Source organism: Manihot esculenta, chromosome 3 (genome assembly GCF_001659605.2).
Source record: "Manihot esculenta cultivar AM560-2 chromosome 3, M.esculenta_v8, whole genome shotgun sequence".
Lineage (NCBI taxonomy): Eukaryota > Viridiplantae > Streptophyta > Magnoliopsida > Malpighiales > Euphorbiaceae > Manihot > Manihot esculenta.
This window is the reverse complement of record NC_035163.2, coordinates 31,398,476-31,426,045: the sequence shown is the minus strand read 5'-3', so window position 1 is coordinate 31,426,045 and position 27,570 is coordinate 31,398,476. Positions and strand designations below refer to the sequence as shown.

At 36.7% G+C, this 27,570-nt stretch overlaps 3 protein-coding genes across 9 annotated transcripts; 2 read left to right on the top strand and 1 right to left on the bottom strand.

Annotated features, from left to right (window-relative positions):
- Positions 1-200: 200 nt before the first annotated feature.
- Positions 201-12,558, bottom strand: LOC110611268. Of its 4 annotated transcripts, none has more exons than XM_021751475.2 (6): positions 12,245-12,558; positions 11,755-11,912; positions 10,632-10,666; positions 10,324-10,370; positions 3,614-3,887; positions 201-3,254 (listed from the first exon to the last, which is right to left on the bottom strand). In XM_021751475.2, the coding sequence occupies exons 1-6, from the start codon at positions 12,357-12,359 to the stop codon at positions 2,903-2,905; spliced, it is 981 nt and encodes a 326-aa protein (XP_021607167.1). In that variant the 5' UTR covers positions 12,360-12,558; the 3' UTR covers positions 201-2,902. The 4 variants fall into 4 exon arrangements, with proteins under 4 accessions (XP_021607167.1, XP_021607168.1, XP_021607169.1 ...); XM_021751476.2 differs by having other exon boundaries at positions 10,632-10,663; XM_021751477.2 differs by having other exon boundaries at positions 10,324-10,349; positions 12,245-12,557.
- Positions 12,559-14,079: 1,521 nt separating this feature from the next.
- Positions 14,080-17,695, top strand: LOC110611267 (pentatricopeptide repeat-containing protein At3g61360). Of its 2 annotated transcripts, XM_021751474.2 has the most exons (3): positions 14,080-14,256; positions 15,715-15,898; positions 16,012-17,695. In XM_021751474.2, exon 3 carries the CDS (start codon positions 16,072-16,074, stop codon positions 17,599-17,601), a length of 1,530 nt encoding a protein of 509 aa, XP_021607166.1. In that variant the 5' UTR covers positions 14,080-14,256; positions 15,715-15,898; positions 16,012-16,071; the 3' UTR covers positions 17,602-17,695. The 2 variants fall into 2 exon arrangements, with proteins under 2 accessions (XP_021607166.1, XP_021607165.1); XM_021751473.2 differs by lacking the exon at positions 15,715-15,898.
- A 1,409-nt stretch (positions 17,696-19,104) lies between these two features.
- LOC110611714 (kinesin-like protein KIN-13A) lies at positions 19,105-27,286 on the top strand. Of its 3 annotated transcripts, none has more exons than XR_002487378.2 (15): positions 19,105-19,377; positions 19,451-19,549; positions 19,672-19,936; positions 20,402-20,623; positions 21,794-21,979; positions 22,681-22,782; positions 22,931-23,008; positions 23,362-23,443; positions 23,840-24,002; positions 24,241-24,570; positions 25,337-25,555; positions 25,643-26,234; positions 26,310-26,375; positions 26,600-26,874; positions 26,964-27,286. XR_002487378.2 is itself a non-coding variant. In XM_021752106.2 (15 exons), the coding sequence occupies exons 3-14, from the start codon at positions 19,724-19,726 to the stop codon at positions 26,780-26,782; spliced, it is 2,436 nt and encodes an 811-aa protein (XP_021607798.1). In that variant the 5' UTR covers positions 19,110-19,377; positions 19,451-19,549; positions 19,685-19,723; the 3' UTR covers positions 26,783-26,830; positions 26,964-27,286. The 3 variants fall into 3 exon arrangements, 2 of the variants coding, with proteins under 2 accessions (XP_021607798.1, XP_021607797.1); XM_021752106.2 differs by having other exon boundaries at positions 19,110-19,377; positions 19,685-19,936; positions 26,600-26,830; XM_021752105.2 differs by having other exon boundaries at positions 19,112-19,377; positions 26,600-26,830.
- Positions 27,287-27,570: the final 284 nt, after the last annotated feature.

The window sequence follows — 27,570 nt, the reverse complement described above, 5'->3', positions numbered from 1 at the left end:
ATTGTTTTGTGATTAAAAATTAGCTATGGTGGACAATTTTATCTCCCTCTATTTGATCGGTTTACATATAAAGTTTTTGATAATATTTGAAATGTCTGAAATTCAATAAAAGGTAGACTCAAAACTTATTTTAATAAATTTAATTTGAATTGTTTTTTTTACTTTATTTTTTTCCTTTTTATTTTTTTTAATAACGTGTAACTGTCGTCTTACATTTGTACCCTCTTATCATAGTTATGCACATACGACCCTTTTATCGTAGTCACGCTGACCGTACGTATAAACGTACTGTATCATTTTCTATCATCAAGTAGGTATTTAATTTCATCCGGCACCATATGAACATGATCTTGAGCGTCACTGAGTTTATTATTCCACGAGACTAGAGGAATAAACATGGTCGGGAGCTTGAGCTTACATGTAAAGCAGACCTATACATTGAACCTTAATAGAATTAAGGCTTGACCTTTCCAACGCGAGCTCAACTAGGGCCGGGGTGTCCAGAGTTTAATTATCATCAAGTTCACATTTCCCTACTTAGCAAATCCCGAAAATCTAATTATTATTGCGCAACTCTAGGAGAGTTCTTGTCAAAATGTCTCATATCCTTTATCCATTTTAAACTTACGCTCTTGATTTTACTTGTTACTCTGCCTTTTGCGCTGCTTCTGCTATCTTGCTCTTCTCTTATATGTAATTCCTTGCTCTTCTCTTCTATGTAGTGCTTGCCTTTTCAATTCAAGGTACGTCCTACCATCCTCATAACTTATGCTAGGATTCCCGAAATAGTAGGTCTAATGTTCTCCATCACCCTTTCTCCTTTTCTCACTACTTTTTTAGTGACTATTCTAACACTATTATCTATAGAATTAGAGCTCCTTTATGTTCCTTTTCTCACTACTTTTCTAGTGACTATTCTAACACTATTATCTATAGAATTAGAACTCCTATATGTAATAAGCGGATTGTTCTCCCTTACCACCACTAACAAGCTTGATAGGGGCCTTCCTCATTTTCTCACTACTTTTTCAGTGATTATTCTGACACTACCACCTGTAGAATTAGAGCTCATTTACCTAATAAGTGGATTGTTCTCCCTTGCCCACTGCCGGCAGGCTTGATAAACGTCTAGTAAGAGCGCAACTTGGTCTTTTTTATCAAACAACGCGATTTTGACCTGACCTTTCCTTTTACCCTTCATTATTCTTCCGTCACTTTAGGGTGACTCCTTGGATGCTATTCTCTAATTCTATCTCGTTCATGTGCTGTTTCGAGTCCGTTTATCTGTGCTGGAGTTTCGCTTCTTCTATTGAGTTGTTCTGCACCTTCTTCCATCTCCCTCGAGCTATTTCCGAGATTGTCCAAGGAACGAGTGTTAAACACGGTTTGTTGCTTTGTGGAGTGAGCAAGATGGCTGATGAGGGTGAGAAAATGAGGATCTGAGGCATTCGGAGACCCTCAAACATCTTGCCACAGAGCATGTCAGCTATCGAAACTGGTATAGACTCGGGAGTAACCTCGATAGCATTGAAGAGCTCGTTGTCAAGAGCTGAGGACAATTGCTCTACAGCTCCCTTCCCTTTGTCAGCAGAGAGGGGAGGCGCTGTCTTTGCAAGCTCTGCAGTACAAGCCCTCTTGGTAGCCCTGCCTTTGAAAGTAGGCTCAGAGGTCCGGGCTCACTTATTGGCAGCCCCTCCAATCACGATAGCGGCAATAGTCAGGAGGCAACAGTCTAGAGAGGCTGAATGTCCAAAGGAGCAACCTCAGCGTCCCTCTTAGAACCACTCTTAGCAGATTCACTGATGGCTATGGGCTCCTTGAAAATCGGCTTAGAGGTTGCCGAGAATTTGGCTGAAGCCGACGCCTTAGCGAGGATGGAGGCCCTCAAGCTGCAGAACAAGAGGCCCCTGCAGGTACCAATGCCAAAGATGAGGTAGGGGTCCGATTCGCAGAGGCAGAGGTAGCGACCTAGAAGACCTTGCAGGTCACATTTGCCACGGTTTTACCGACCTTGAAGGCGTTCAGCATGGCCTTCATGCTCTCTCGGGACAGGGTAAAATTCTTTGGGAGTTTAATGTTATTGGACAAAAGCTGAAAAAAAGAAATCAACTCAAGTTAGAGTTTAGAACGACAAAAGAAAACACACACAAAAAAAGGAAAAACAAGAAAATAATTATTAGCAATACCATCTTCTCGACAGTCTTAGAGGTTGGACATGAATATGCACTTCTCGACATCATATTTCCGTATATCTTCTATGCAGAGGTCAGTCGGAGAAGACATATTTGATCCAACAGGATCAGCCAGAAAGCTCTTTTTCAGCTCGACCACCATAAAAGTCTCAACCCAACCTTTATCAAGGTCCCCAAGAGAGATCAACATCTCAATTGATTTCCGAACTCTCCTTCAACTCGACCACTTCAACTCGACCACCACGAAGGTCTCAACCCAACTCTTTATTGAGTCTTTATACTCGGCGGGCGAAGATGGACAACCTTCTCCAAGACTGAAATGACTGAAATAGTAAAACCCATGATATTATACCCCAGAAAATCAGTGTCCCTTAGAATGTGACGAGATATAATATCAGGATCAAATCATCTTTGGCCATTTTGGTGGGATCAGCAGCATCCAGCAGGAATGCAATTTTTTTTTTGTGCAATCAGCATAATATTAACGGTTTGATCCCTATGAAAATCACATTTATACATAACTAGAAGCAAGAAGGAAAAAACCTTCCTGATTTTGCAGTTTGCTGCTGTAATTTCATCATTGAAGTCATATACTTCAGATAAACAAAATGTTCATGCTGTGCACTGTCATAATTTAAGGTAGAATTTGGTTTCTGCAAGAAATCCGGACTATTTGGCCAGCAGCATCTACCAGGAGCTTACTCATACCGCTACCAGAAAGGATTAATGTCACTGCGCAAACATTCAGGAGGCGTCACAATATTCCCATCTTGAACACGGTGACGATGAAAATTTACCGGCAGTGGGTGGCTCTGCAGGGATCCACTGGAGGGACATATATAGCTGTACGTACTAGTTTGTTCAGGCAGTGGCACAGCATTCATTTCTAGAGACCATCCCTGCATGCCATTAGCTGCAGTCCCGCCAGCTGACATATTATGCACAGCTGGTGCTGGTGAATTTCTACGTGGCTGCACCCATTCAAAATTGCGATAAACTGAACTGTAATAGCCAAGAGAATGAGACTCTATTGAAGATCTGAAAGAACTTTGAGCACCCTGCCTGTATTGATGAAAATGCAGAAATAAAATTACTCAAAATGCTCTAGAAGAAAGAAGAAAAGATCCCAATTCAAAATCGCAGGGAAGCTTTTGAAAAACTTTATAGATCATAGACCTCCCTGGAGAAAATCAGAGAAACATAATATACTTGACCATATGTCCATTTACCTTGTGAAATATTAAGGGTGTAATGAAAAATCAGCAATCATAGCACAACTCTCACTAATTAAATTTTTAACTAGACCAAACAATGAAGCAGAGAAATTTACATATTGGTTACTAATTTCAGGGACTTTGCACATACTTATTGAACATGTATCAAATTATCAAAACAAGGACAGGATCAAAAATAAAACTTACCAAGGATTGAGAATAGCCTGATGTGCGATGGATATTTGAGGTATATTGACAGGAACCGTTCTCATGTTAGATGATGGAACTTCCTGAGCTGAAATCTGACTAACAGCCATATGAAGGGCACACGGCATATCAAACATGCAAGAGCAATTCCTTTGATAGTGATGAGGGAGAACATGGAGAGCAGCAGCCTCACTAGGCAGAAGCGGCCCAGTCATGAAATGATTAAAATTAAGATCACCAGCAAATATTTCCTGTCGCTGAATCCTATTCTGATCTGCATCAACAAAAAATAAATTTCCAGAGCATTCTTTAGGAACAATGCCCAAACAAAAAGGAAACTTGACTTTGCCCATTATCATACCACATTAGCCAAAGCAATCATAACACGTTTGATATCATTGACTGTGATACTAGCTAGCCAATCGAGTGGACAACTATAGCTGACTAGATGAGCATTGTAATTTTGCACTCAGACTGGGAAGGGATATGTGCACAATTAGAAAGCTAATTTAGAGCATAGAGAGAATTCCCTCCTACGACCTTGAACCAGGCAAGCAAGTGGCTTCATCCATTTTCAACCACACTACTTTGAAGCAGTCTCATGATTCTCATCATATTTGTTTTACAATTTAACCATCAGAGGAAGTGTGAATCATTTTGCAAAATAATGAACAAAAACCAATAAGAAAATAAATGTATTGGCTCAATAAGATCTATGATAAACCCATTTCGTTTTCCCTTTCCCCATATAACCACAAAATTCCATGAGCATCACATACAAAGCATAACTTCATTCGCCTCATTTTTGTTAAAAGTTCATGAATCCATTAAGGACTTGTACTTTAAAAAAAAAGCACTAAGCTATTAATCTCTCTATGACCTTCCTTTAAATCCCTAACTGAATGTCAAAACACATGCACAAATTAAAGCTCATGATATAGATTTCAAAATCCATGGCCAACTTCTCCAAAAAAAGGGTTAAACTTTGAATTGGGCTACACTGGATTTGCCTACTAATAGTGGCTACGTCATGGTTGGCTTGGTGGTTGATGGTATTAGAAGATGGAAAAGTCAGGTAAGTGTGATGATAAGATCAAAATAGGATGCAGGTCATGTTGATTTTAAGAATGGTGTAAATGACATGTACCAGGTGTCAAACAACATTTGGTAGGAAAGGTGTTGCCTTGCTGACTAAAATGGCATGATTTTGTAGTAATGGAAAATTGGAGATGTTACCTAGATTCCTGGTTGGCTAACATTTCCAACTCAGCAAGCCAACTAGTGTCCAATGGATAGATTTAACTACGATAACTCATTGACGAAGTTGCCCCAATTTAATCGGAAAATAAACAAAACGTGAGATGCTCATTTTTTTAACAAATTCTCCCTGACATGGAGCAATTAGCCTTGGACTTTACGGCAGACTTGGACCGGGCCTAACTTTTGCTGCCGACGTCTAACAGAGACTCACGATAGCTTTTCGAAAAGAGAATTTTGAGACGCATGACTTTCAAAAGTATGACAAGGGCAGCAAGCCTAGTCACAAAGTTCGATATGGAAATTCCATCGTTTAGGGGGTCAATTTTGCATTTTTAATTATTTTTTAGATATTTTGGGTATTTTCGTAATTTTGCATATTAGGGTTTTGTTTTCTATTATAAATAGTCTCCCTTGACTATTAGAAACTCACTTTTCAATCTTTGAGGAATTTCAATAAGACTTTTAGTCTTCTAGCCTATCTTTTCTCTTATTTCGTCTTAGCCAAACGATATTGGTTAAAACTCCTGACGGAGTCTAAATAGTCCTTTATCATATTGGTATCAGAGCTAAGTTCGACCATGTCAGATAACCAAGAGGCGCGACTTGCTGCGATTAAGGCATCTTTGGCAAAATTGAGGGAGATGATCGGACAGTTGACCCTCCAGCAAGGACTCCACCAACCCGCTGCCGCCACACACCCCCCAGTCGAAAATCATGTGGTCGCCAATCCTGTACCTGCAAATCTCCATCAAAATTACCAGGAAGTTTACAAGATCAAGATAGACCTTCAAAACTTTTCTGGTTCGCTAAATGTGGAATCTGTTCTTGATTGGCTGGCAGAAGTTGAACGTTTTTTCGAAGTTATGAACGTGGAAGAGGATCGCAAGGTTCTGATTGTGGCCTATAAGTTAAAAGGGGGTGAAATAGCCTGGTGGAATTCGATTCAAAACGAACGCTATCGGAGGAGGCTGGAACCCATACGAAACTGGGTGTTGATGAAACATATGCTTGAACAACGGTTCTTGCCTAGCGATCACGCTCAGGTTTTGTGTAACCGGTATCATGACTGTGTACAGGGGAACCGAAGGGTGAATGAATATACTAAAGAGTTTTTGAGGTTGCAGGCGAGGTGTGAAAACTGTGAGAATGAAGCCCAACAGGTTGCTCATTATCAGAGGGGCCTGAATCACGAAATTCGTTGTAAGATGGGAGTAGTTGCAATTTTCATCTTGGTAGACGCTATTGAGATGGCAAAAAAGGCAGAATAGCGTGTTGATTAGCACCCACGATAGCAATACAACCGGAATTTCAATTATAGAAATTCTGGTTCAACGGGGACGCAGCAGTATAGATGCAATTACAGCGGGCAGCCTTCTAAGGTTGTAAATTCTGGCAATCCTCAGAATACCATGGAAGAAAGGAGAGACAATAAGGGAAAGACAGTCACCACTACAACAGACAAAGGAGGCAGAACCAATCCTTATCAGAAGCCAACGGGAGACATATGTTACCGCCGCAGGCAACCTAGTCATCGATCAAACAATTGTCCAGAACGTAGAGGAGTTAATACTGATCGCCGACAGGTTAATATATTTGAGCAGGTGGCTGAAACTGACGAGAAAGTGGATGACGATGACGGATCTATTGCTGGTTCTGAAGATGGAGAGGTCACCTATGTGGTGAAGAAAATCTTATGCTTAACTAAACAGGAGGATGAGACGCAAAAGATTTTCCAGGCAAAGTGTCGAGTAGGAGAGGCAATTTGCAGGCTAATTATAGATAGCTGCAGTTGTGAGAATTTGATAGCTAAGCAATTGGTGGAGAAATTGCAGTTGCCTACACAGCCGCACCCTTCGCCATACAAAGTCGGTTAGATTAAGGAAGGTCCGACAATTGATATCAACAGAATCTGCAGCGTGCCTATCTCAATCGGTAAATCTTATACTGAACCTGTTAATTGTGATGTTGTGGATATGGATTGCTGTGACATTTTGCTAGGTCGCCCTTGGCAATTCGATGTTGATGCTTTGCATAAGGGGAAGGAGAATTCATACATGTTCACATGGAATCAAAAGAAGATTACTATCTTGCCCTCCGATTCTACGAAACATTCTAAAGTGGAAGGGAAGAATGTTGTTGCTGTTTCCACGGGAGTGCAGAGGCTATCAAGAGCAGTTGAGAAAATCTGGAGGCACACTGGCTTTATTGGTGAGAGCAAAAGGTACAATGGAGGATGCACCATCTTTACCACCACCCGTCAAAGAGCTGTTGAAGGAGTTTCCTAAGATAATGGAGGGATCATCCAAGCTTCCACCTCTGCGGGATATCCAACATTAGATTGATCTCATTCCTGTATCAAAATTACTGAATCTGCCTCATTACAAGATGAGTCCAAAGGAGAGTGAAATCCTCCAAGAACAGGTGGAAGAATTACTGAAGAAGGGGCATATTCGGGAGAGCATTAGCCCTTGCGGAGTACCTGCCCTATTAGTTCCAAAGAAAGATGGGACTTGGAGAATGTGCATGGATAGCAGGGTCATCAACAAAATTACAGTTCAATATCGATTTCCTATTCCACGATTGGATGACATGCTGGATCAGCTATCGGGGTCTAAAGTCTTTTCTAAAATTGACCTTAAAAGTGGCTATCACCAAGTTCGGATCAAGGAGGGAGATGAATGGAAGACTGCCTTCAAGACTAAGGAAGGCTTGTATGAGTGGCTAGTTATGCCCTTTGGTTTAACGAATGCACCTAGCACTTTTATACGACTTATAAACCAGGTTTTGCGTCCTTTCTTACGCAAATTTGTGGTTGTTTATTTTGATGACATCTTGATTTTTAGTCCCAATGAGGAAGAACATCTACAGCATCTCCGTCAAGTCATGACAGCCTTGCAAGAAAGTGAGCTGGTTATTAAACTTAAGAAGTGCATTTATATGACGGAGCGCGTTCTGTTCCTGGGGTTCGTTGTTAGTGCAGAAGGGATACATGTTGATGAGAAGAAGGTAGAAGCAATACGGAATTGGCCCATCCCCAAAACTATTTCTGAAGTTCGCAGCTTTCATGGCCTTGCTACTTTCTATCGACGGTTTATCAGAAATTTTAGCAACATCGTTGCCCCTATCACAGATTGCTTGAAGAAAAAGAGAGTGCAAAAATTTGCATGGATTGAAGCTGCCAACAAGAGCTTTGAAGAGATTAAAGATAAGCTTACTTCTGCCCCTATTCTTGCTCTACCCAATTTTAATAAACTATTTGAGGTTGAATGTGATGCTTGTGGAGTTGGGATTGGTGGAGTATTGTCACATTCTAAAAGGCCTATTGCCTTCTTTAGTGAGAAACTGAAAGAAGCTAGAAAGAAGTGGTCTATTTATGAGCAGGAGCTATATGCAGTATTCCAGGCTTTTAAAACTTGGGAGCAGTATTTGATGGGGCGAGAGTTTATTATTCACACAAATCATCAATCTTTGATCCATTTTAAAACTCAAAAACATGTGAATAAGATGCATGCTCGATGGGCAGCTTACTTTGGAGCCTTTCATTATGTCATCAAACATAAGGCTGGCCATAGTAATAAGGTGGCAGATGCTTTAAGTAGGAGGGCTGCTCTGTTGATTACAGTTAATCAGGAGATTGTAGGTTTTGAAATCCTGAAGGATTTGTATGCTACAGATGATGACTTTGCTGATATATGGGCTAGAGTCCAGACTCACCAGTCTACTGATGTGTTCTTGATATATGATGACTTTCTTTTTAAAGAGAACACGTTATGCATTCCTCGATCTTCTTTGCGGGAAAAGCTTATTCGGGAGGTCTATGGAGGAGGTTTGAGTGGTCATTTGAGGCGTTACAAGACTTTTGCTGGGTTGGAGGAATGTTTTTACTGGCCACAATTAAAAAGGGATACAGGTCGAATGGTTCAAAAGTGCCCAGTGTGTCAAACTCAGAAGGGACATTCGCAGAATACAGGCTTATACACTCCACTGCCTATTCTAGCTAGGGATGGCAGGCGGGCGGGTTTTTACGGGCACCCGATCTGCCCAAACCCTATTAGGACGGATTTAGGTTTTTACAAAACGGATTTGGGCGGATTCGGGTTTGAAAAATTTTACCCGTCTCGAGTTCGAGTAGGGTTCGGGATTTGGTGATCGGATACTCGTTACCCGAACCCGGTTAACTATACTAACAAAACTAACCCTAATCCCTAATTCATTTTTTCATTTTATTCGAGTCATACACTGCTCCCTCTCTCCGTCGGCGCCTCTCTCCCCCGCTTCTCTTCTCATAATTCCCAATCTACGCCTTTCTCCCCCACTTCACTGACGACTGCCGGCAGCCCAGTCGACACCGACGACGTCTCCTTTCTCTCCCAGCGACGATAAATCTTCTCTCTCCCCAGTCAGCGATATCTACTATAATACCTGGCTAAATTCCGGTGTCGAAATTCCAACCTTCTAACGGAATCCCCATTGGAACCCGGAATCTCAAAGCTGGAATCTCCTTAGGAAGGGTAAAATAAGGTTTTTATAAAATGAATTTAAAAATTTTAAGGTTTTGAGTTGAAAAGAAAGAAAATAGTTTTGGAAGGAAAACCTCAGGTTCGGTCGTCGAACCTTCAAGTTTGGCCGCTGAAGGTGGTGCCGCCGCAGGACCTTCCCTTTCGGTCCCCGAAGGTGTTTGTCCAGCCACCTATAAGAGGCCTTCAGCCCGAAAATCAGAAAGTTTTCTCTCCATTTTTTGGCAGAGGTGAGTCCTTGCCATCCTTTGATGCTTTTGTGGTTTTTTTTCAAATCTCTTAAGAAATTTATGAGTTTTCTCTTGTTTTTGAAGATTTGAGTTGAATCCAAGTTTTTAAATCTTAGAGACCTCCGGAGATCGTTTTTCTCTCATCTCCAAATTTGGGTTGCTGCTACCCTTAGATCTCCTAGAGATAAAAGCCTAGATCTTTGCTTTTCTTATGTTTTAAATAAGTTTTAAGAAGTGGTAAAGGGTTAAAAATGCATGAAATGGTTAGATCTAAAGTTATAGGGTTTGAGTTGGGTTGTTAATGGATGTTTGCTCTTGTGTTGTTTTGTTGTTGCTTGTTGGGGATTAGACTAGTTTTTTATATCCCTTATGCATGTTTGAGTGTCTATGCATGTTTTTTAGTGGTTGGGTGTGAGGATCGGAGAGTTGGGTGGCAGTGTACATAGGCCAGAATCGGGTTCTGCCTTGCTGGAGAACCCAAGTTCAACCGCCGAACCTGCTTGTAAAGGCAGCCTTTTGGCCGCCTAACCTGCCCCCGAAAGCATGGACTTTCGGATCTGTGAAGGGTTTAGGCCGCCGAACCTGCCCTCGAAAGTCTCTGACGGAGTCCAAATAGTCTTTTATCACCCCCCCAAATTGTTATTAAAATATGGAAGAAAATGATAGCAGTAAAATACATAAACTGAATACATTGAGGACTTACATGAAAGCCATAACAAGTAGTTTGACCTGCAAAATTTGAATATCAGTCTGTGAGAAAAAGAAACCGATGTCATAAGAGCCCAATGTCATGGGCATACACCATCCTTAAGGAAGCATGGAGCTGTGCTATAAATTTTGTCCAAAAAAAGGGAGCAAGGAGATAGAATGTTCCAACAAAAAAGTAGCATTCAAAAGGATATGGCGTTTTCGTGTACTTGTGAAACTTTGATATCCAAATTGAGAATTGATAAATGAATCAGAGATGGAAACACCCATAGAATTCAGATACAAGAGATTGTGTTTTCTTACAGTTCATCAAGAGGACAAAAATCATCATCTAGCTGCTGAAACAACAATAAAATGACAATATTAGAAAGATCTTCAAGAACCAATCACAAATTATATACAAATACTTACATGGGAACAATATATTTTCTCAATAATTGCACCATAAATTATTGTATAAAAAGATACTAGTTTAGTGGAGCTAAGTTTTGATACTAGTTTAGTGGAGCTAAGTGTACATCAGATGTCTCATACTCTGACTCTTCATTTTGCCATGCCATACCCGTGTCAACATGATACTTCATGAGATAAAACATGAAATATTTGTCATGCACATATTCATGTACTTGGACACTTCAATGACATATTCATGTATAGTTTAGAGGGCATTTTTTTCTCTTAAGATGAAGAGTATGTATTCAGATAAAAATAGTTATTTGGTTGTATTTTAGATGATATATTTGATTGTATTTGATCATCTATTTAGACTATAATTATTGCTATATGACTTATATTTTTTTATTCTAGTTTATTCTCTTATAACATAACGTATTCAAGCACTCATTTCTAAATTTAGATACATATCCCCGATTTTCTATTTAGGAAGCCGACAAGTCAGACATATGCATATGCACCCATTTCTAACACGTGTATCCGAGTCCAAGCAACAAAGGATAAGATAACTCCAATATCAAGTCTGTACCATTAGCAATTTTTTGCAGTGGGAATTAACACATTGATTATAGCAAGTTAAGTCTTTCCCATAATCATGATAAGGAAGCTAAGTATGATCGATCTAAAAATAAATAAATGTGGCTTATCATGCCTGCAATCAGGCATGTGGTCCCATGGTCAAAGTTTCAAGATTAATTAAAAAATGAAAATTTAGCCTATTTATAAAATTGAAATAATTTAACCTAATTAATATGTTCTACCAAGCGCATAAGCTTTATATTTGAATTCAAAAATGCATTCTTTTGCACGCAACAAGATCAAAGGATTCACAAAGACCAAACAACCCTCTACTAGTTAAGATGACATAATTTGGACCGCTAAAGGACATTTCAAGTGTTCCCCAATGAATGCATATAAAAGTTGATTGAACGGAATAACAATAAATATAAATCACCAATGCCCTTGTTTTTACCAATTCAGTAAAATCATCAACATCCTCGTCATTATCATCTTCATCTATGCTTTCCTCAGGACTATTATTCTCAAAACGCCTCCATAAGCCAATTTCAACTTTTCGGCAGTTGGGGCATTGCATAGAACCTGAAGCATTAAAAGCTGAACCAATGCAATCTGAAAAGGCCAGGTGCAGATCATTAAAAGGGAATTGCGAAATTCTGCAAATATCAAGCAACAATAATGCCATATGCAAATAAACGATCCGTAAATCTTCATAAATCAAATACATATTAATTCCCCAAAAACACTACCAACTTCTAAGCTAATCAGCATATACGGCGTAAAGCCAATGGCACAAACAAAAAACCTGTGGATGCTTAAGAGAGCCAATCGAAATAAATTAACCATAACAAAATCTCTCTGCTACTTTTATTGGAGGTGTTTGGTGCGATTGTCGAGAATGAAGATAAAACCAAAGAAAAATAGAGTTTTGGTCTGTGACTCACCAAGATGAAACATATGAGAGCAGCGAAGCTTGACGACTGTACGGCCAGAGGTATCAGAAACCTCCTCCCAGCAAACGGAGCATTTAACAGATGATCCGGGTACAGGATTAGCCATAAAAGCTCTGCGTTTGGAACCCTAAATTGGGAATTGAAGAATAGAGATATATAAAACCAGAAAGGGAGAACGGATAGACAGTTATATATGTATTGGTGGCTCATGGTTTTGATAGGAAACATCTGTGTGCTCTTGTCAGAGAGGAAACTCCAAATTTGGAAGCTACTTCAATGCTCCTCGGCCATTTATATACATTTGGGATTTTAGGAGATTATCTTCTATACACACTATTTCTTTGCCAGCGAATTCTTTAAGCAATGATAATTTGCCACGTATGAACTCTTAATCTTATCACCAAAGAATTAATATATTTTTTTTAAATTTAAATGGAAAAATCATGTCTATTTTGCTTCTGCTGTCTAATTTAGAGGGGGAGGAAATTTACTATGAATTATAAAAAAAACTTTTTTTTATTTTTTTATATTAATTTACCATATTAATGAAACTCTTGTTTCATTCGTATATTGAGATGATTTTATTTATGTCTGGCAAAAATATTTGTGGAAATTATATTTTATTTCATCTGATAATTGAAATATAATGAGAATATAATGCGTAGTGCTCTAAGATCCTAGTTTTTAGTGTATTTAATAAATAATATAGTATAATTATTATGTATTAAATTTAGTATAAATCTTTTAAATTTTAAGTGGTAAACGCAGATTTTAATGTATATATAAGTTTATTACCGTGTAAAATACAGACATATTTACCTCTACACCAAATTAGTGAATAAATATAAATTATTTTATATGTGGCCAATTAATAATTAATATATATATAATGCGATGTATTATTATTTTAATTTAAATTATTTAATATGAATAGGTTTTATCAATAATGAGTATATACATTGAACTAATTTATAAATGCTATATTATATGAAATTATGGTAAAAATAATTTAAAATTATGATAGAATTATCCTAGATTTATGGTGTTTTAACTGTTTACTAAAAACTATATATAAATATAAGTACAAGCAATAACTTTCCATACAATTTATTTAGCATTAATATTTTGAATTGTCATTGATCAAAATACGATAGTAAATACATTAATTATATATTATTGTAATTATTTTTACGTTTAATTGATATGTGGTATGTTTTGGTTATTAAAAACGGTAAATAGTTGTCATCTTCCTTAATTTATTAATCTTTTAATGTTTAAACTTATTTAAAAAATTTAATGTACTTAAAATAAATAAAAATTAAATTACAAATATGATATGTGTAATTAATTTTTTATAATCAACAATTACGGTAGGTTATATGTTATATCATAGTCATTTTAAAATAAAAAGTATATATTATACATGTCAAGGATACATGAAGAAACTAGTCCAGAAGAATTATTTTTTAAATACATACAGGACGTTAATTAGCAAAAATATTTCATGCTTTGTTTAAAAAAGTTTAAATTTTATTTTTTGAGCATCAATATAATTGAATTTACAATACTTTTTATAATCTTATTATTTGTCTGTAAAAACAATTAACGGAAGAAAAATAACCCATTAAAATTAAAAGAAAAACATAATCCTACCCATAAAATAAATGAAATACTTAAATTTAAATGACAAAGGTAACAATAATGTCAACTTTATTAAATATTTTAATTCAATATTTCAATTTATTCAAAAATGTTTTTAATACCATTAAATTATTACCCAAATTATTTAAATAGTTTGAAAAAATTAATTGAAAAAAATTAAAAGAATAAAAAGGAAATCTTTTTTTTTCTTCTGGAAACTGAAAGCCTCCAATTCTAAACCTCGCGCTATTGCACGCTCACTCCTCCATCGCATCCGCTGCTATCTCTCGACTCTGACTCTGTCTCGCGGTGCTGCTCATCCTCCATCGCCGCTGCTCCTGTCTCCCATGGTCACGAAGCAGGTTCGTTGAATAGTTGAGTTTTTTACTGAATGGGTTTCTAGAGTGGTTTGCTGAAATGGGTTTCTCTCTCCCACGGTCTCCATATGTCTTTGAATAATTGTTCTGTCGCTGAATTAGTGTGTATGTATTTATTGGCCGCGCTTTTGTGCACTAATATATTGCTGAAATCAGAATTGCGAAAAGGGGTTTTCGCAAATCTTAACACAAACCACAAAACATACTTTATCTGTTATTAATTGCTAATTTTGATTAAGAAAATGATGGGTTTGTTATTGTTGAGACCCATAACCTATAACTTATTAACTCAATTTTGTATTTCCAATCAACTTAAAATGATTGCAGAATCGTTAGAAGCACCCATGCAACTTGGCTAATAACGAATTCTAATGTTTGTCTAGGCTACTATATAGGAATAGCAGCTTCTTCTTTTGTTTATGGGTTCTTATGGATGAGTATGCGGCGTTATAGACATAGGCTAAATTTAACTTTGATTATTTTTTAATAATTTGGTTTGGGTTCAGAGTTTTTAACTGGTAAATATATTTTGTGATTATCATTTCAGCAGAATAGTTAAAAAGTTATTCAGGTATTAGCATTTCATTTACTTTCAGACGGATGTGGTTAGTGAAATATATTTTCTAAAGGTATATGGGACGGGTTTGGGTACTATAGATATTAACGGGTTCATTTTTTAGTATCTTGAATTTTGCGATATCCTACCTCATCTTGGTCTGATACTGTGATCTTTTTGTGATCTCCATCATGGCATTTTGTTTTAGTTTTTCGATCCAACACTTGTTTGTTGTCGTGTACATGGGTATCTGAAGCTTTCTAGCTTATTTGGTTCAATTTAGTGGTTTTTCTTTCTCTTTCAGTCTTCCATTTGAATGGGTGATTCTAATAGAACTATTTCCTTGTTTCCTAATGAATTTACTCTTTGCAACAGTTTGTTTCTAGTAGTTGGAGTCTAGTAACAGTGTGGAATGCCTCTTATTTTAGATGTAAAAAGTAGCAAAATTTCATGTTATGTGTTTTAAGAATATGTTATTGATCGATGGCTTTTAGAAACTTTTAAGAATTTGTTGCTAGCTGATTGGATTTTAATATCAAGTGACAGTTTATTTCATGCTGGTGATTTGTTTTTTCTTGTCATTATCTCGTCCATCTATACATCTTATTGCACATTAGTTTTTCCTTTGTAGGCTCTGATTGTCTTCCTTAGCTGGTCTAGTAGTCTAGTTATTCGTTTTTATGCAATATAGATCTTCTTACATTGATTTGGGTCTTGAGTAGTTGGCCTTGCTCGCCTGAAAGATTTTGTAATTTACTTTAAAGGAAAGTTGTCAATTTATGGCTTTCTTTGGATAGTCCAGATGTTCACCACATAAATTTTATTTTTTCACTATGAAGTTCCAACTGAATCTTCTAACTATACTTTCCTTCTTTATTCTTCTCTAGCTTAATGGAAAGGATTGCCTTTTCAATGAGCTTATAAGAGCTTTTAAGGTCACCACGGAGGAGATAGACTAGGTTAAAAAGCTTCTCTCCTTGGACCCTTCCTCTGCAACATCAGTACCTGCCAAATTCTTGCTCTAGATAACTCTCTCCATGGTCTTGTTGCTTCTTTTTATTATATTTCAAGGTATAAGTGAAGTGTGCGATTTGGGTTTTCGATGAGCTCTGTTTTTCAATCAAAATCTTTACTCAAAAGTGGATAATTAACTTGAAATTTCTTTGGGTACTCGATGATCATAGGTGCAGTGGCCTGAAAATGGAAGACTAGCTGCAATCTTAATTTCACAAGGGAAAAGGATAATGCTTTCTTTCTTTACATTGAGCAGAGGTAATAAACTATCCCAGATCACTTGCAAGCGACATCCTCTTTTTCTCCTTGTTGCTTGTAAATCATTCAGCTTGACTGATGTTGAAAGAATTACCAAAGTCATCAATGATAATCGCTTTCCTGAGGAACCTCTGCACCCTACCCTCTTGAAGCATCTCCCACCAGGGTCAATTTCTACAGTGTTTGTTGAGAATGCCCTTGGCCGCCTCTTCGCAGCTCATTCCAATGGCCTTAAAGCAATGGAGTTCTTCAAATTTTGCCTCCAACAATCCCATTTTATTCCGAGCTCATTTTCCTTTGAAATGACTCTCCACATCCTTACAAGGATGCGGTATTTTGAGAAAGCTTGGGAACTAATGATGGAAATTGGAAGAACACACCCTTCCTTGCTTACCCTAAAGGCAATGAGCATAATGCTATCCAAAATTGCTAAGTTTCAATCATATGAAGATACTTTGGAAGCATTTGATAGTATGGAGAAGAAGGTTTTTGTTGGGAAGACATTTGGTACTGAAGAGTTCAATGTTCTCCTGCGAGCATTTTGCACTCAAAGGGAGGTGAAGGAGGCACGATCAGTGTTTCAGAAAATGCACGCACGGTTTAATCCAAATACCAAGACCATGAATATCTTGCTCTTGGGATTTAAGGGATCAGGCGATGTTACTGCGATGGAGCTGTTTTACCATGAGGTTATCCGAAGAGGCTTCAAGCCAACCGCTCTAACTTATAATATTCGGATTGATGCTTACTGTAAGAAAGGTTACTTTGGTGATGGTTTGAGAATTTTTGAAGAAATGGAACGGACCAATTGCCTGCCTACACTAGAAACAATCACAACTTTGATTCATGGAGCCGGGATTGCTCGAAATTTAGTCAAGGCTAGGCAGTTATTTGATGAAATTTGCAAGAGAAACTTGCAGCCAGATACTGGGGCTTATAATGCATTGATCAGCGCACTAATTAAATGTGGAGAATTGAATTCTGCCATGAGTTTGATGGATGAGATGGAAGAGAAGGATATTGGTCATGATGGTGTGACCTATCACACAATTTTCTTGGGATTGTTGAAGAAGAATGATACTGATGGTATTTGTCAGCTTTACCACAGGATGATTGACAGAAAATTTGTTCCAAAAACTCATACAGTGGTTATGTTGATGAAATTCTTTTGTGTAAATAGCCGGCTTGATTTGGGTTTGCATTTTTGGCAATACCTGTTGGAGAAGGGATATTGTCCTCATGGTCATGCATTAGATCTGTTAGTAACAGGATTGTGCTCACGGGGGAGGTTGCAAGAAGCTTTCGAGTGCTCAAAACAATATTTGGAAAGAGGAATGCGATTGAGCGAAGTTGTGTATCGGATATTGGAGAGATTTTTACAGCAATCTGACAATAAGGACAAGCTGAGGGAGCTCAATGAAATGATAAAGAAATTACAATCTGTTTTGGCTCCATCAAAGGGACATGCCTTTGCTCATTCTTCCTCCATTGCAATAGAGTAGCATTTTCTGTTGTAAAATATTCTTCTTGTAATCTATCCCATTTGAATTCACTCAAAATCATTGATTCGACTATGGGAATACTTATATTGATTAATTATCTTGATATATGATTAATGCTTGAAATGAAAATTGTAAAAATAATGTTTGTAATAAATTACAAATAAAACAACCTATGGTTGAGCGGTCTAAAATGAGTTTGATGCTCACCTAGAAAGGATGCTAATTTTTGGCTAATTATGTCAACGGAATCATTAAACTTTAATTAATTTGCTAGATGTCAACCTCATACACCTTAACTTAAAGCAAGGCTTTATGCATCAAAGAAAGAAGAGTAAACTCCAAGGTATGGTAGCCTAGACCCATTTTGAAAAGGATTTGAAGGGGATTCGACCCCGATGTATAGTTTTGTCTCTTTATTATATTTTCGATTTATAATCATTCTATTTATTTTTTAAATTATACATTGTGAAATAATTTAAGCCATGCAAGTTATAGTCCCGCATACACACATTTGGAGAATAATTGCCCCAACCTTAGTTTATAAAGGGGGAGAGTAAATAAAATAATTATAAAATTTAGTGAGTAAAATGTTGTTTACAAAAATGTAAAGACGGCAAAGTATGCATTTAAGCAAGAAGATCCACCAAGGTATTATTCATTCCTTCTCATGGTCCCACAATGGCCCCAACCTTGAAAGACTCGTGTTACAAGCCGAAAAGAAAAAATCTAATTGGGAGCTTGAATGGGGAGAGTGTTTTAATAAGTAGGTATGATTTTTTCAAAAATCATTATATTCCAAATATAGTTAGTTAATTTAAAAATGCATCTTCAATTTAGTAAAAAAAAAGAGAAGATTTCAATGAATATGTTGATATCAAGATATATGATTTTTTTATAATGTTATTAATAGTTTATTTCTCCCATTTTTCAGGAAATATATTAGAAAAAAAAAGGAGGGGAGGAGATGATATAGTTGGTGATGGTGCTGAGTGTTGTAGTATGTGCTAATAAAGAGGAAAAACATACCTATAAATTTCCTTCAAATATTTATATTATAATTAATTGAAATGTATATATTAAATACCTAAATTTAAGCACAAATATTTAATTTAATCTTCGTTAAATTCATCACTACATGAGGCCAAACTCTCTATTTTTTTTTTGAAACACCAAATTTCCAATGTTTTTATTTTAAGAATTATCATAAAATTAATGACACTTTTAATATTATTATAAAAAGTGAATTTCATTTTAAAGTGCATAAATTTATTTGAGAGCAAGAAAAAAAGAGACCCGATTTATATTAAATTTAGATATAAATAAGTGATAAGCTCCATGTAAAAATTAAATAGGACGGTATTTGTTAAACTCGCTATTGTTTTGTTTTGCCATTTAGGAGCTCCGTCGTGTCCGTTAAAGGAAAACCAAAAATAAAAAAAAAGAAAATCGGTAACAAATTTGAGGATGGACTAATCATTTCGCTAAATTTAAAATAGCCGTTCAATAAAATTTTGAAAAATTATAGTTAAAAAACCCATATTACTTATATCTCCTTCGCAAATTACATTGTGATCTCTCTCTCTCTCTCTCTCTAACTGGTTGCGGACGCAGAAAAATTCAAACATAGCCTCCTTCTTCTCCTTCAATCTCATTTACAAACCAAAAATTCTTGGTGTTTTTGTTGTTTCTACAGTTTTAGATCTGATCGTGAATCTTTAATTTCGCTTTGTTTTTTACCGCTGCACAGATCTCGTTCTCTTTATTCGTTTCCATCTGGTAACTCTCTCTTTCTCATTCTTTTGTGTTCTTGCGTGAAATGCTGTTGCTGATTCTTGAGGAATGGATTTAGGTTTTGAATTCAGATCGGGTTTGGTTGGATTGCGGAACGAGTCACGTTCTAGACGAATTATTTTCATGTTCTGCTTTGGATTCGAATTCTCTCCTCCTCGTGGGTGTTTTTTTTTTTTTTTTTTTTTTTTTTGAATAGCTAATTATGTTTGTATTTATGTTTATTTTGTTTTATGGATTTGTATTCCTATAAATATTTTGTTTCTGTTTTTTTGTGTGAAGCGGTGGTAAATAGATCTTGAAATTGGCTCCGCAAAAGCGCTCGCAGCGCCACATGGGTGGCCAGATGCAGCAGAGCAATGCTGCTGCGGCGACCGCTCTATATGATCATGCCGGCGGTGGGCCTCTGCATAATGCGGGCCCCGCAAGCGATGCTGGCGATGCGGTCATGGCACGGTGGCTCCAGTCTGCAGGCTTGCAGCATTTGGCCTCTCCTTTGGCTTCTACTGGCATCGATCACCGTCTCCTTCCTAATCTCCTAATGCAGGTAACATTTTCGTGCTCACACACACATATATAGTGGATTCATGGACTAGGAGTTGCATATTTTATTTTGTAGCATGTGATAGATATCTTTTATGTTTTGAGCGGTGGTTTTGATAACCTTTTGGAGTACTGCCACATCTGAATTATGGTTTTGCTTAGGTGCAGGAGTTTGTAGAAGTTTATTGGGTTCAATTTTTAGTTTTCTTTGTGGAGTCACGTGCTTCATGCAAACATGCTTATCTTTGGCCTGACTAGTTGACACACTATTAATATTTGAGCTTCTTTAGTGATAATCAGTTCGTTCCGTTTCAGCGATCCATAGAACAATGTTTGTCTCTTTGATGATTTTACGGCTTGTTGTCTGTCTAAAAATTCTGTGGACCATGAGTACAGTCATTATGTTCTCATATATTTGTAATTTAACTAATTTATGAATAGCATCCATATTTTTATGTCTTTATTAAAGGGTTATGGAGCACAATCTGCTGAAGAAAAGCAAAGGCTTTTCAAGCTAATGAGAAACCTCAATTTCAATGGAGAATCAGGTTCTGATCCTTACACACCAACTGCTCAAACTTCAGCTGGTATGGCTGTATCAGATAGTTTTTATTCTCAAGAGTTTAGAGGTGATTTTGGAGCTGGCCTTTTAGATCTTCATGCCATGGATGATACAGAGCTTCTATCTGAGGTACGGCTCTTATGGAGTACTTTGTCCAAGGTGCAAGTACACTTATTTTTCTTTTCTTTTCTTCTTTTTTCTTTTTGGGCTACGGATATGAGTATCAAGGGCCCTGTAATAAGGGAGGGTTATTTACAGGAAAAAAAATATGAAAAAGTTGCAGGAAGTTTGCTTATCCATAAAGAATCATCCACTAAAATATGCAGGATAATTTGACGGTTGTTGCTTCTGTGACCTTAAAATGGTGCTACTGATAAAAGTAGTTTCCAGTCTTTTCCTCCATCTGTTTTGGCACTTCTTATTATTTGCCTTTCCCATTTCTCCTTCTCAGTTAGTAAAAGTGTGTTAATAGTTACTAACTACAAAATGAAATCCAGGTGTTTAGAATTAGGAGAGAGCATATCTTGTTTCAAATCGAGAAACTGAACTGACCGATTTCGGTTCAGTGGTTCGGTTAGTCGGAACATTCGATTTTATTCAATTAGTATTTTTCATATTATTCGGTTTTCGGTTCGGTTAGGCTTAAACGTGTTAAATAACCGACTAACTGATCTAACCGATTTTACTATATACTATTATACTAATCCTGACCAACCTAGCCAGCAGCCCAAGTCCAACCTCTTTCCCTCCTCTCTTACTCAACCCTGCCAGCAGCCCAAGCCCAACCTCTTCTCCCCTCCCTTACTCAACCCAGCTAGCAGCCCAAGCTCAAATGTGTTAAATTTGCAAACTTCGGTTTTGATATAACTGAACTGAACTGATTTTTATCGGTTTGGTTCGGTTTGCTTAATCGATTCAGTTTGGTTTGATTTCTAATATTTTTAAAATTCAGTTTTCGGTTTTTTCAGTTCGGTTTGGAACCGAACCGACCAATTGCACAGACCTATTTAGAATGGATCCCAATGAGCTTAAGGAGTTCTGTTTTGGTGTTTCTTTATTGTTCATGTTGTTACCTCTTTTGCTGCTTAATGGATTGTATATTGAAGTTCGTACAGCTATAATGGATTCGCCAGTGATCTCTCTTGAATGTTTAGTAATAATCAGTTTTATAAGAAACAAGAAATTGCAGATTTTATTATTATTTTTTTATATATCAAATTTCCTTTCTTTTTGAATATTCTAAGGATTTAATTATTTCTTTTCCCTGTGTTAGTGATTGTTGTTTTGATGTCTTGGCAGCATGTCATCTCAGAACCTTTTGAGCCATCACCATTCATACCTGGTGGTTCAAAAGGATTTGATGAATTAAATGCAACTACTGGTAACCAGCTAAGGGAGCAAAATAATCCTGATCCTTCCATTCAATATACTACTAATGAAAAGGAGAACACTAGGGAAAATAACGTGGCTAAAATTAAAGTTGTGGTAAGTTATTTATACATGTAGCATATCTTCATCTCTTCCCTTTCCTCTCTCTTGCATGTGCATGTGTGGTGCATAAATGGTGTGATCTGTTTCGCATGTAAATGTTATTTCTATCGTAGAGAGTGATCCATTTTGCATGTAATTGTTATTTCTATCATAAATGAAGACAATTTAATTACTGAGTTCTCATATGTAATTTGCTTGACTTGGTTATTTTACTGCTAATTGTCTAGATATACCAAGTAAAGTTATCATATTTTCTCATTCATTTGATTCCAAATTATAGGTTTTTTTTTGTCTAGTCAAGCTACAATAGTGATCTTGGTTTGTGGGAATACACAAGAAGCCCAAGTTTTCAGAAGACATACCATGTTAAGAAATGACTGTATACATATTGTTTCATAATTATAAAATGTTGTGTGGATCGAAGAATATTGAGGGGTTTGACTTAGTTAAATTGTTTGAATGAAAGTTACATATTATTTTATTAAATGGATTCTTGAATGTGGATACGAGCTTATTTGTGGTTGATAGTTTTTGAATCTTTCAAATCTACCCTTATAAAACTTTGACTCGCATTCTGGTGACTTTTATACATGCATACAGCTTATTCATGCCCTCATGTAGATGATATTCTCAATTTTTCTCTTGATTCACAGGCATATAGTGAAAAGTTTTTAATTTGTTGCTTTTTGTTGCAGGTACGCAAGAGACCACTTAACAAGAAGGAGGTTGCTCGAAAGGAAGATGATATTGTAACTGTATCTGATAATTCTTTAACAGTTCATGAACCCAAGCTAAAGGTTTGTCCCTTTCCATCACATACAGCATTATTTTTGGAATTTTCTGATTTAGATAGGAAATTTTGATGATTTCTATCCTTGTAGCTTCTCTTCTTCCTTGTTTTTTTTAATTTTGAAAGGACTAACATTTCTCTTTGATATGTGTTAGGTGGACTTGACTGCATATGTCGAGAAGCATGAATTTTGTTTTGATGCTGTTCTAGATCAGCATGTCACAAATGATGAGGTAACATATGCTCTTAGTTTTATATGTTACTGCTGCATTAGCATGTATATTAACCGTGAGAATATATGAGAATTTAGGGCCCAACAACTGAAAAAAGCCATTTCTAAGTTTCAATTCTAGCCGATCAGTTAATATTATGATAAAAAAACTAAAATTTATTTTTAAATGAGAAATAAAAATATGTTTTCCTTTTCCTCTTCACTTTTCTCTCTCTCTCTCTCCATTGATCACCCTTCTGACCTTTTCTGTCATCTTGGGCACATGAAGTTGATTGGGTAATTTAGGTGCTCATCTTTGTTGCTCATTAGTTTGATCCAAGAAGGTAAAAATGATTGCTTCACATGCTTAAACAGGTTTATCGTGTTACAGTGGAGCCAATTATTCCCACCATTTTCCAGCGAACAAAAGCTACATGTTTTGCATATGGTCAGACAGGTAAAATTTTAGTTCATCCTTTGTCTATTGTATATTAAACTTATTTGATTAGGACTGAAGAAAATTTATGCTAGAGTACATATGCATAAACTTTGGAAGTTGGTGAAATGCTCTGAAAACCAGCAATAGCTGGAAGCATCTTTTATTCTTCGAAAAAGAGGGAAGAATCAAATTTACAATGAAGACATTCATAACTTTGTTCAGATGCTTTACCTTAGGAATTGAGTGGGGGAAAAGAAGAATAAAGAGTGTGTTTGTGCTCGTGCATAGGTGCATATTTTCATTCATATTGTTTTATGAGATTCTCATGTGCCTGATGCCAGTGCCTGTTTCTGAATATAAGCATCATATAAACTGTTCTGGATAACTAAAACACTTTAAAGCTTTTATTTTCAGGTAGTGGTAAGACGTTCACCATGCAACCATTGCCTCTAAGAGCTGTGGAAGACCTTGTTAGATTGTTGCACCAACCTGTTTATCGAAATCAGAAATTTAAACTGTGGCTAAGCTTTTTTGAAATATATGGTGGAAAACTCTTTGATCTTCTCGGTGATAGAAAGTAAGTATTTCTCATTAATTGTATTCGTCTTTTTTTTTTTTTCAATTAAAATAATTTTCTTGGAATGGATTGGTTTGTTAATCAAGAAAATTGTTTAGAAAAATCTGATGATTTTTCCCCCAAGGTCATCCATACTACTATGTTGTCTTCTTTGAAACATCTGCCGAAATTGTCTTTGTGGTTGTACTTGTGAATGGTCACTGTCTGATAGGTTACTGAAAACTTTGTTCTGAAATAGGAAACTTTGCATGAGAGAAGATGGGCGACAACAAGTTTGTATCGTTGGACTGCAAGAATTTGAAGTTTCTGATATACAGATTGTTAAGGAATATATTGAGAAGGGAAATGCAGCGAGAAGTACAGGATCTACTGGTGCTAACGAGGAATCTTCAAGGTCACATGCTATCCTACAGCTTGCTGTTAAGAAGCACAGTGAGGTAAAAGATTCCAGGAGGAATAATGATGGAAATGAGCCCAAAAGTGGGAAATTGGTTGGAAAAATTTCATTTATTGATCTTGCTGGTAGCGAACGAGGTGCTGACACCACTGATAATGACCGGCAAACTAGGTATCTCCTTTTCTCTAAACTACTCTATTTTTATTTGATCAATTGTAAATTGCTCTGTGAGATTTGTGTTTTCTTCCACTGTTTGGTTGTTCATTGAATATTATCTAGTATCTGTCAACGAAAGTTTATCTTGTACTTAATGTGATATAGTTTTTCATTAAAAGATTGAGACCTGTTTTTGCATGTATAGCGTGTAATACGGGTGAGATTCTTTAATATGGGTCTTATTAACTTATTTGGCAGGAAGCTTTTTTAGCAGTGTGCATATAATAGGTTACATGGGCATGATGTTTATTAACCTGTTCCTTATCTCGTGGGCAATATGCTTTTCATCTGCAAAGTTATAATTAAAAGGGTATCAGTCTCAGTGTTGATGGTTAACTGCTGGTATAAATTCTGGGGTGGTTTTCTAAATTATAAAAAAAAAAACTTAAAGCCTTAATGTCTTAAAATTTGTGGTAGATTTCTTTCTTTTGTGTATTTGAAACTAGCCCTCTAGCACTGCTAGAAAGCACTTGTGAAGTATCAAGTATGAATTGGCCTTTTCCCATTGCAAGTGTTCTCTGGCTGTCCATTTACTTGTGCCTCACATCGGTTAGAAACAACAAAATTAACTATGAGTATATATAGCAAGGGAAGTCAAGCCAAATTGGCTTAAGCTGATTTGATGAAGGAAACCCCAAACTCAAAATATAGACCGTTGCAGACTGTTAACCACACCCTCTGAGTCGAAGAATATCATAGCTACCCATTTGGTTTATTGCAGGATTGAAGGTGCTGAAATTAATAAGAGCCTTTTGGCCCTGAAGGAATGCATTCGTGCTCTGGACAATGACCAGATTCATATACCATTTCGTGGAAGCAAACTTACAGAAGTACTCCGAGATTCCTTTGTTGGAAATTCTAGGACTGTTATGATCTCTTGTATTTCTCCAAATGCAGGCTCATGTGAACATACACTCAATACTTTGAGATATGCAGATCGGTATGTGGATTCCTGTTTTGTGCATAACTATTTTTATGTCCTTTCTCTACAGCAATTCATTGTTTTTGCTCTTGTTGAATTGGACAGGGTTAAAAGTCTTTCAAAAAGTGGAAATCCAAGAAAAGACCAGCCAGTAAATTCGTTGCCTCCAACCAGCAAGGATGTGCCTTCTGCAACACCTTTACTGGTTTCTTCTGATGTAGATGATGTTTTTGAACAACAAGCAGTGACAGCAGCGGATGCAGGTAGAAGGATGGTAGAAAAAGGAACTTTTTCTTACAATCCTACGGCTGATTTTGACAAACAGTCCTCAAGCTTCACTTCTAGTTATCCCTTGAGTGGACGAGACGAAACTGGGCCTTCTGGCACAGTGGATAAGGAGAGGATTGAAATTAATAATTCTTATGGTGGTGCTACAAATAAAAAAATCCCCTCATCATACTCCCAAAACTCTGTAGATACAGAGGAGAAGATGCAAAAGGTGTCACCACCTCGCAGAAAAGGACCTAAGGAGGAAAAATCTGAAAAGCTGGGTAACTGGTTGAAGAAAGATAATGGTGTCGGTTCTGATCTTCCTTCCACAAATTCTAGGCAGCCGAGCACAGGAAACTATAGTACTGGATCACTGCAGCATGAACCTGATCCTCCTTCAGATGGGAATATCAATGCCATACTTGAGGTTTGCTATCTAATGTATGTCTATTATTTGTATTATGGCTTCTATTGATCTCTTTCTATTGTGTTGTGTTTCTAGGAAGAAGAGGCCCTAATTGCCGCTCATAGAAAAGAAATAGAGGACACAATGGAGATTGTTCGTGAGGCAAGTGAAAATACATCTTATTGTTAAATTCTAACTGTAGACAGTTGCTTAATATAACTGTGGGATTTTTAATTATTGACTTATTTCGTGAATGCTTGAATGTTCCTTGCTATGAAGATTAGCTTCAACATGTAAAAAATTATTTTCTAATTGTAATTTAAATGAATAATATATTTTTCTGGTATTAAGAATCAACTGATTATTTGTTGATTTTGGGTGTTCAGGAAATGAAACTGCTGGCAGAAGTTGATCAACCAGGCAGTCTCATTGATAGCTACGTGACCCAGTTAAGCTTTGTGCTCTCACGCAAGGCAGCAGGTCTAGTTAGTCTTCAAGCTCGCCTGGCTAGATTCCAACATCGGTTGAAAGAACAAGAGATACTGAGTCGGAAAAGAGTCCCTCGTTAAAGGAGCACTTATTTCGTCTATTCCACTGATGGGATCTGATCCTATCATGTAATCATACTTCTGTCATATTTCAATACTTCTGTTGATTTAATGTAATTGGTTCCTCTAATGTGGATTTACTTTCAGTTGTGCTAGAATCTTTACATATATTTACTCATGATTCTATTTTTCATTCTCGCAGTCCTGAGGCAGAGAACCATCTTTAGGATTAATCAAGGATCTGATGCCACTGCATGGCAACCGTTGATATTCAGTTTTCACATCCAGGCTTTCTTGCTTTTGGAGTGGTGGTGGGCAATGTGCATTCACATTCATTGCTGGTGATAGATAGGTTTGTTAAATGTGTAATTTTGAATGCATCTGATTTGTTGGGTTAAGGTTTGTGGGCTCTGTGAAAGGTTGTTAAAAGATGATTGGATAACATTTCTCTTGTAGGAAAGAAAGGGAAAAACAAAAATGTGAAATATATATTTACGCATATGTTCTGAAATTATTTTCTTGCAACTTCTGGAGTTTGATGCGGCTTTGCATAAATTGCATTTAATCTTTTTATTGATTTTCTTTGCCCCAACTCAAAGAGTCGGGTATTCATTTGAACTGAACGAGAAAGGGTTTTGGAATAATCAATTAATCAAACAATTATTTATTTATAAAAAAAATTTCATTTGCTTATTATTTTTTAGAAAATCATTAATCCAATGACGCACTAACTCACCCCTCAATCGGATGGACTCCAACAACTACGGTTTTCAACGTCAATAACCATTTATATTATTTATTTTTTAACA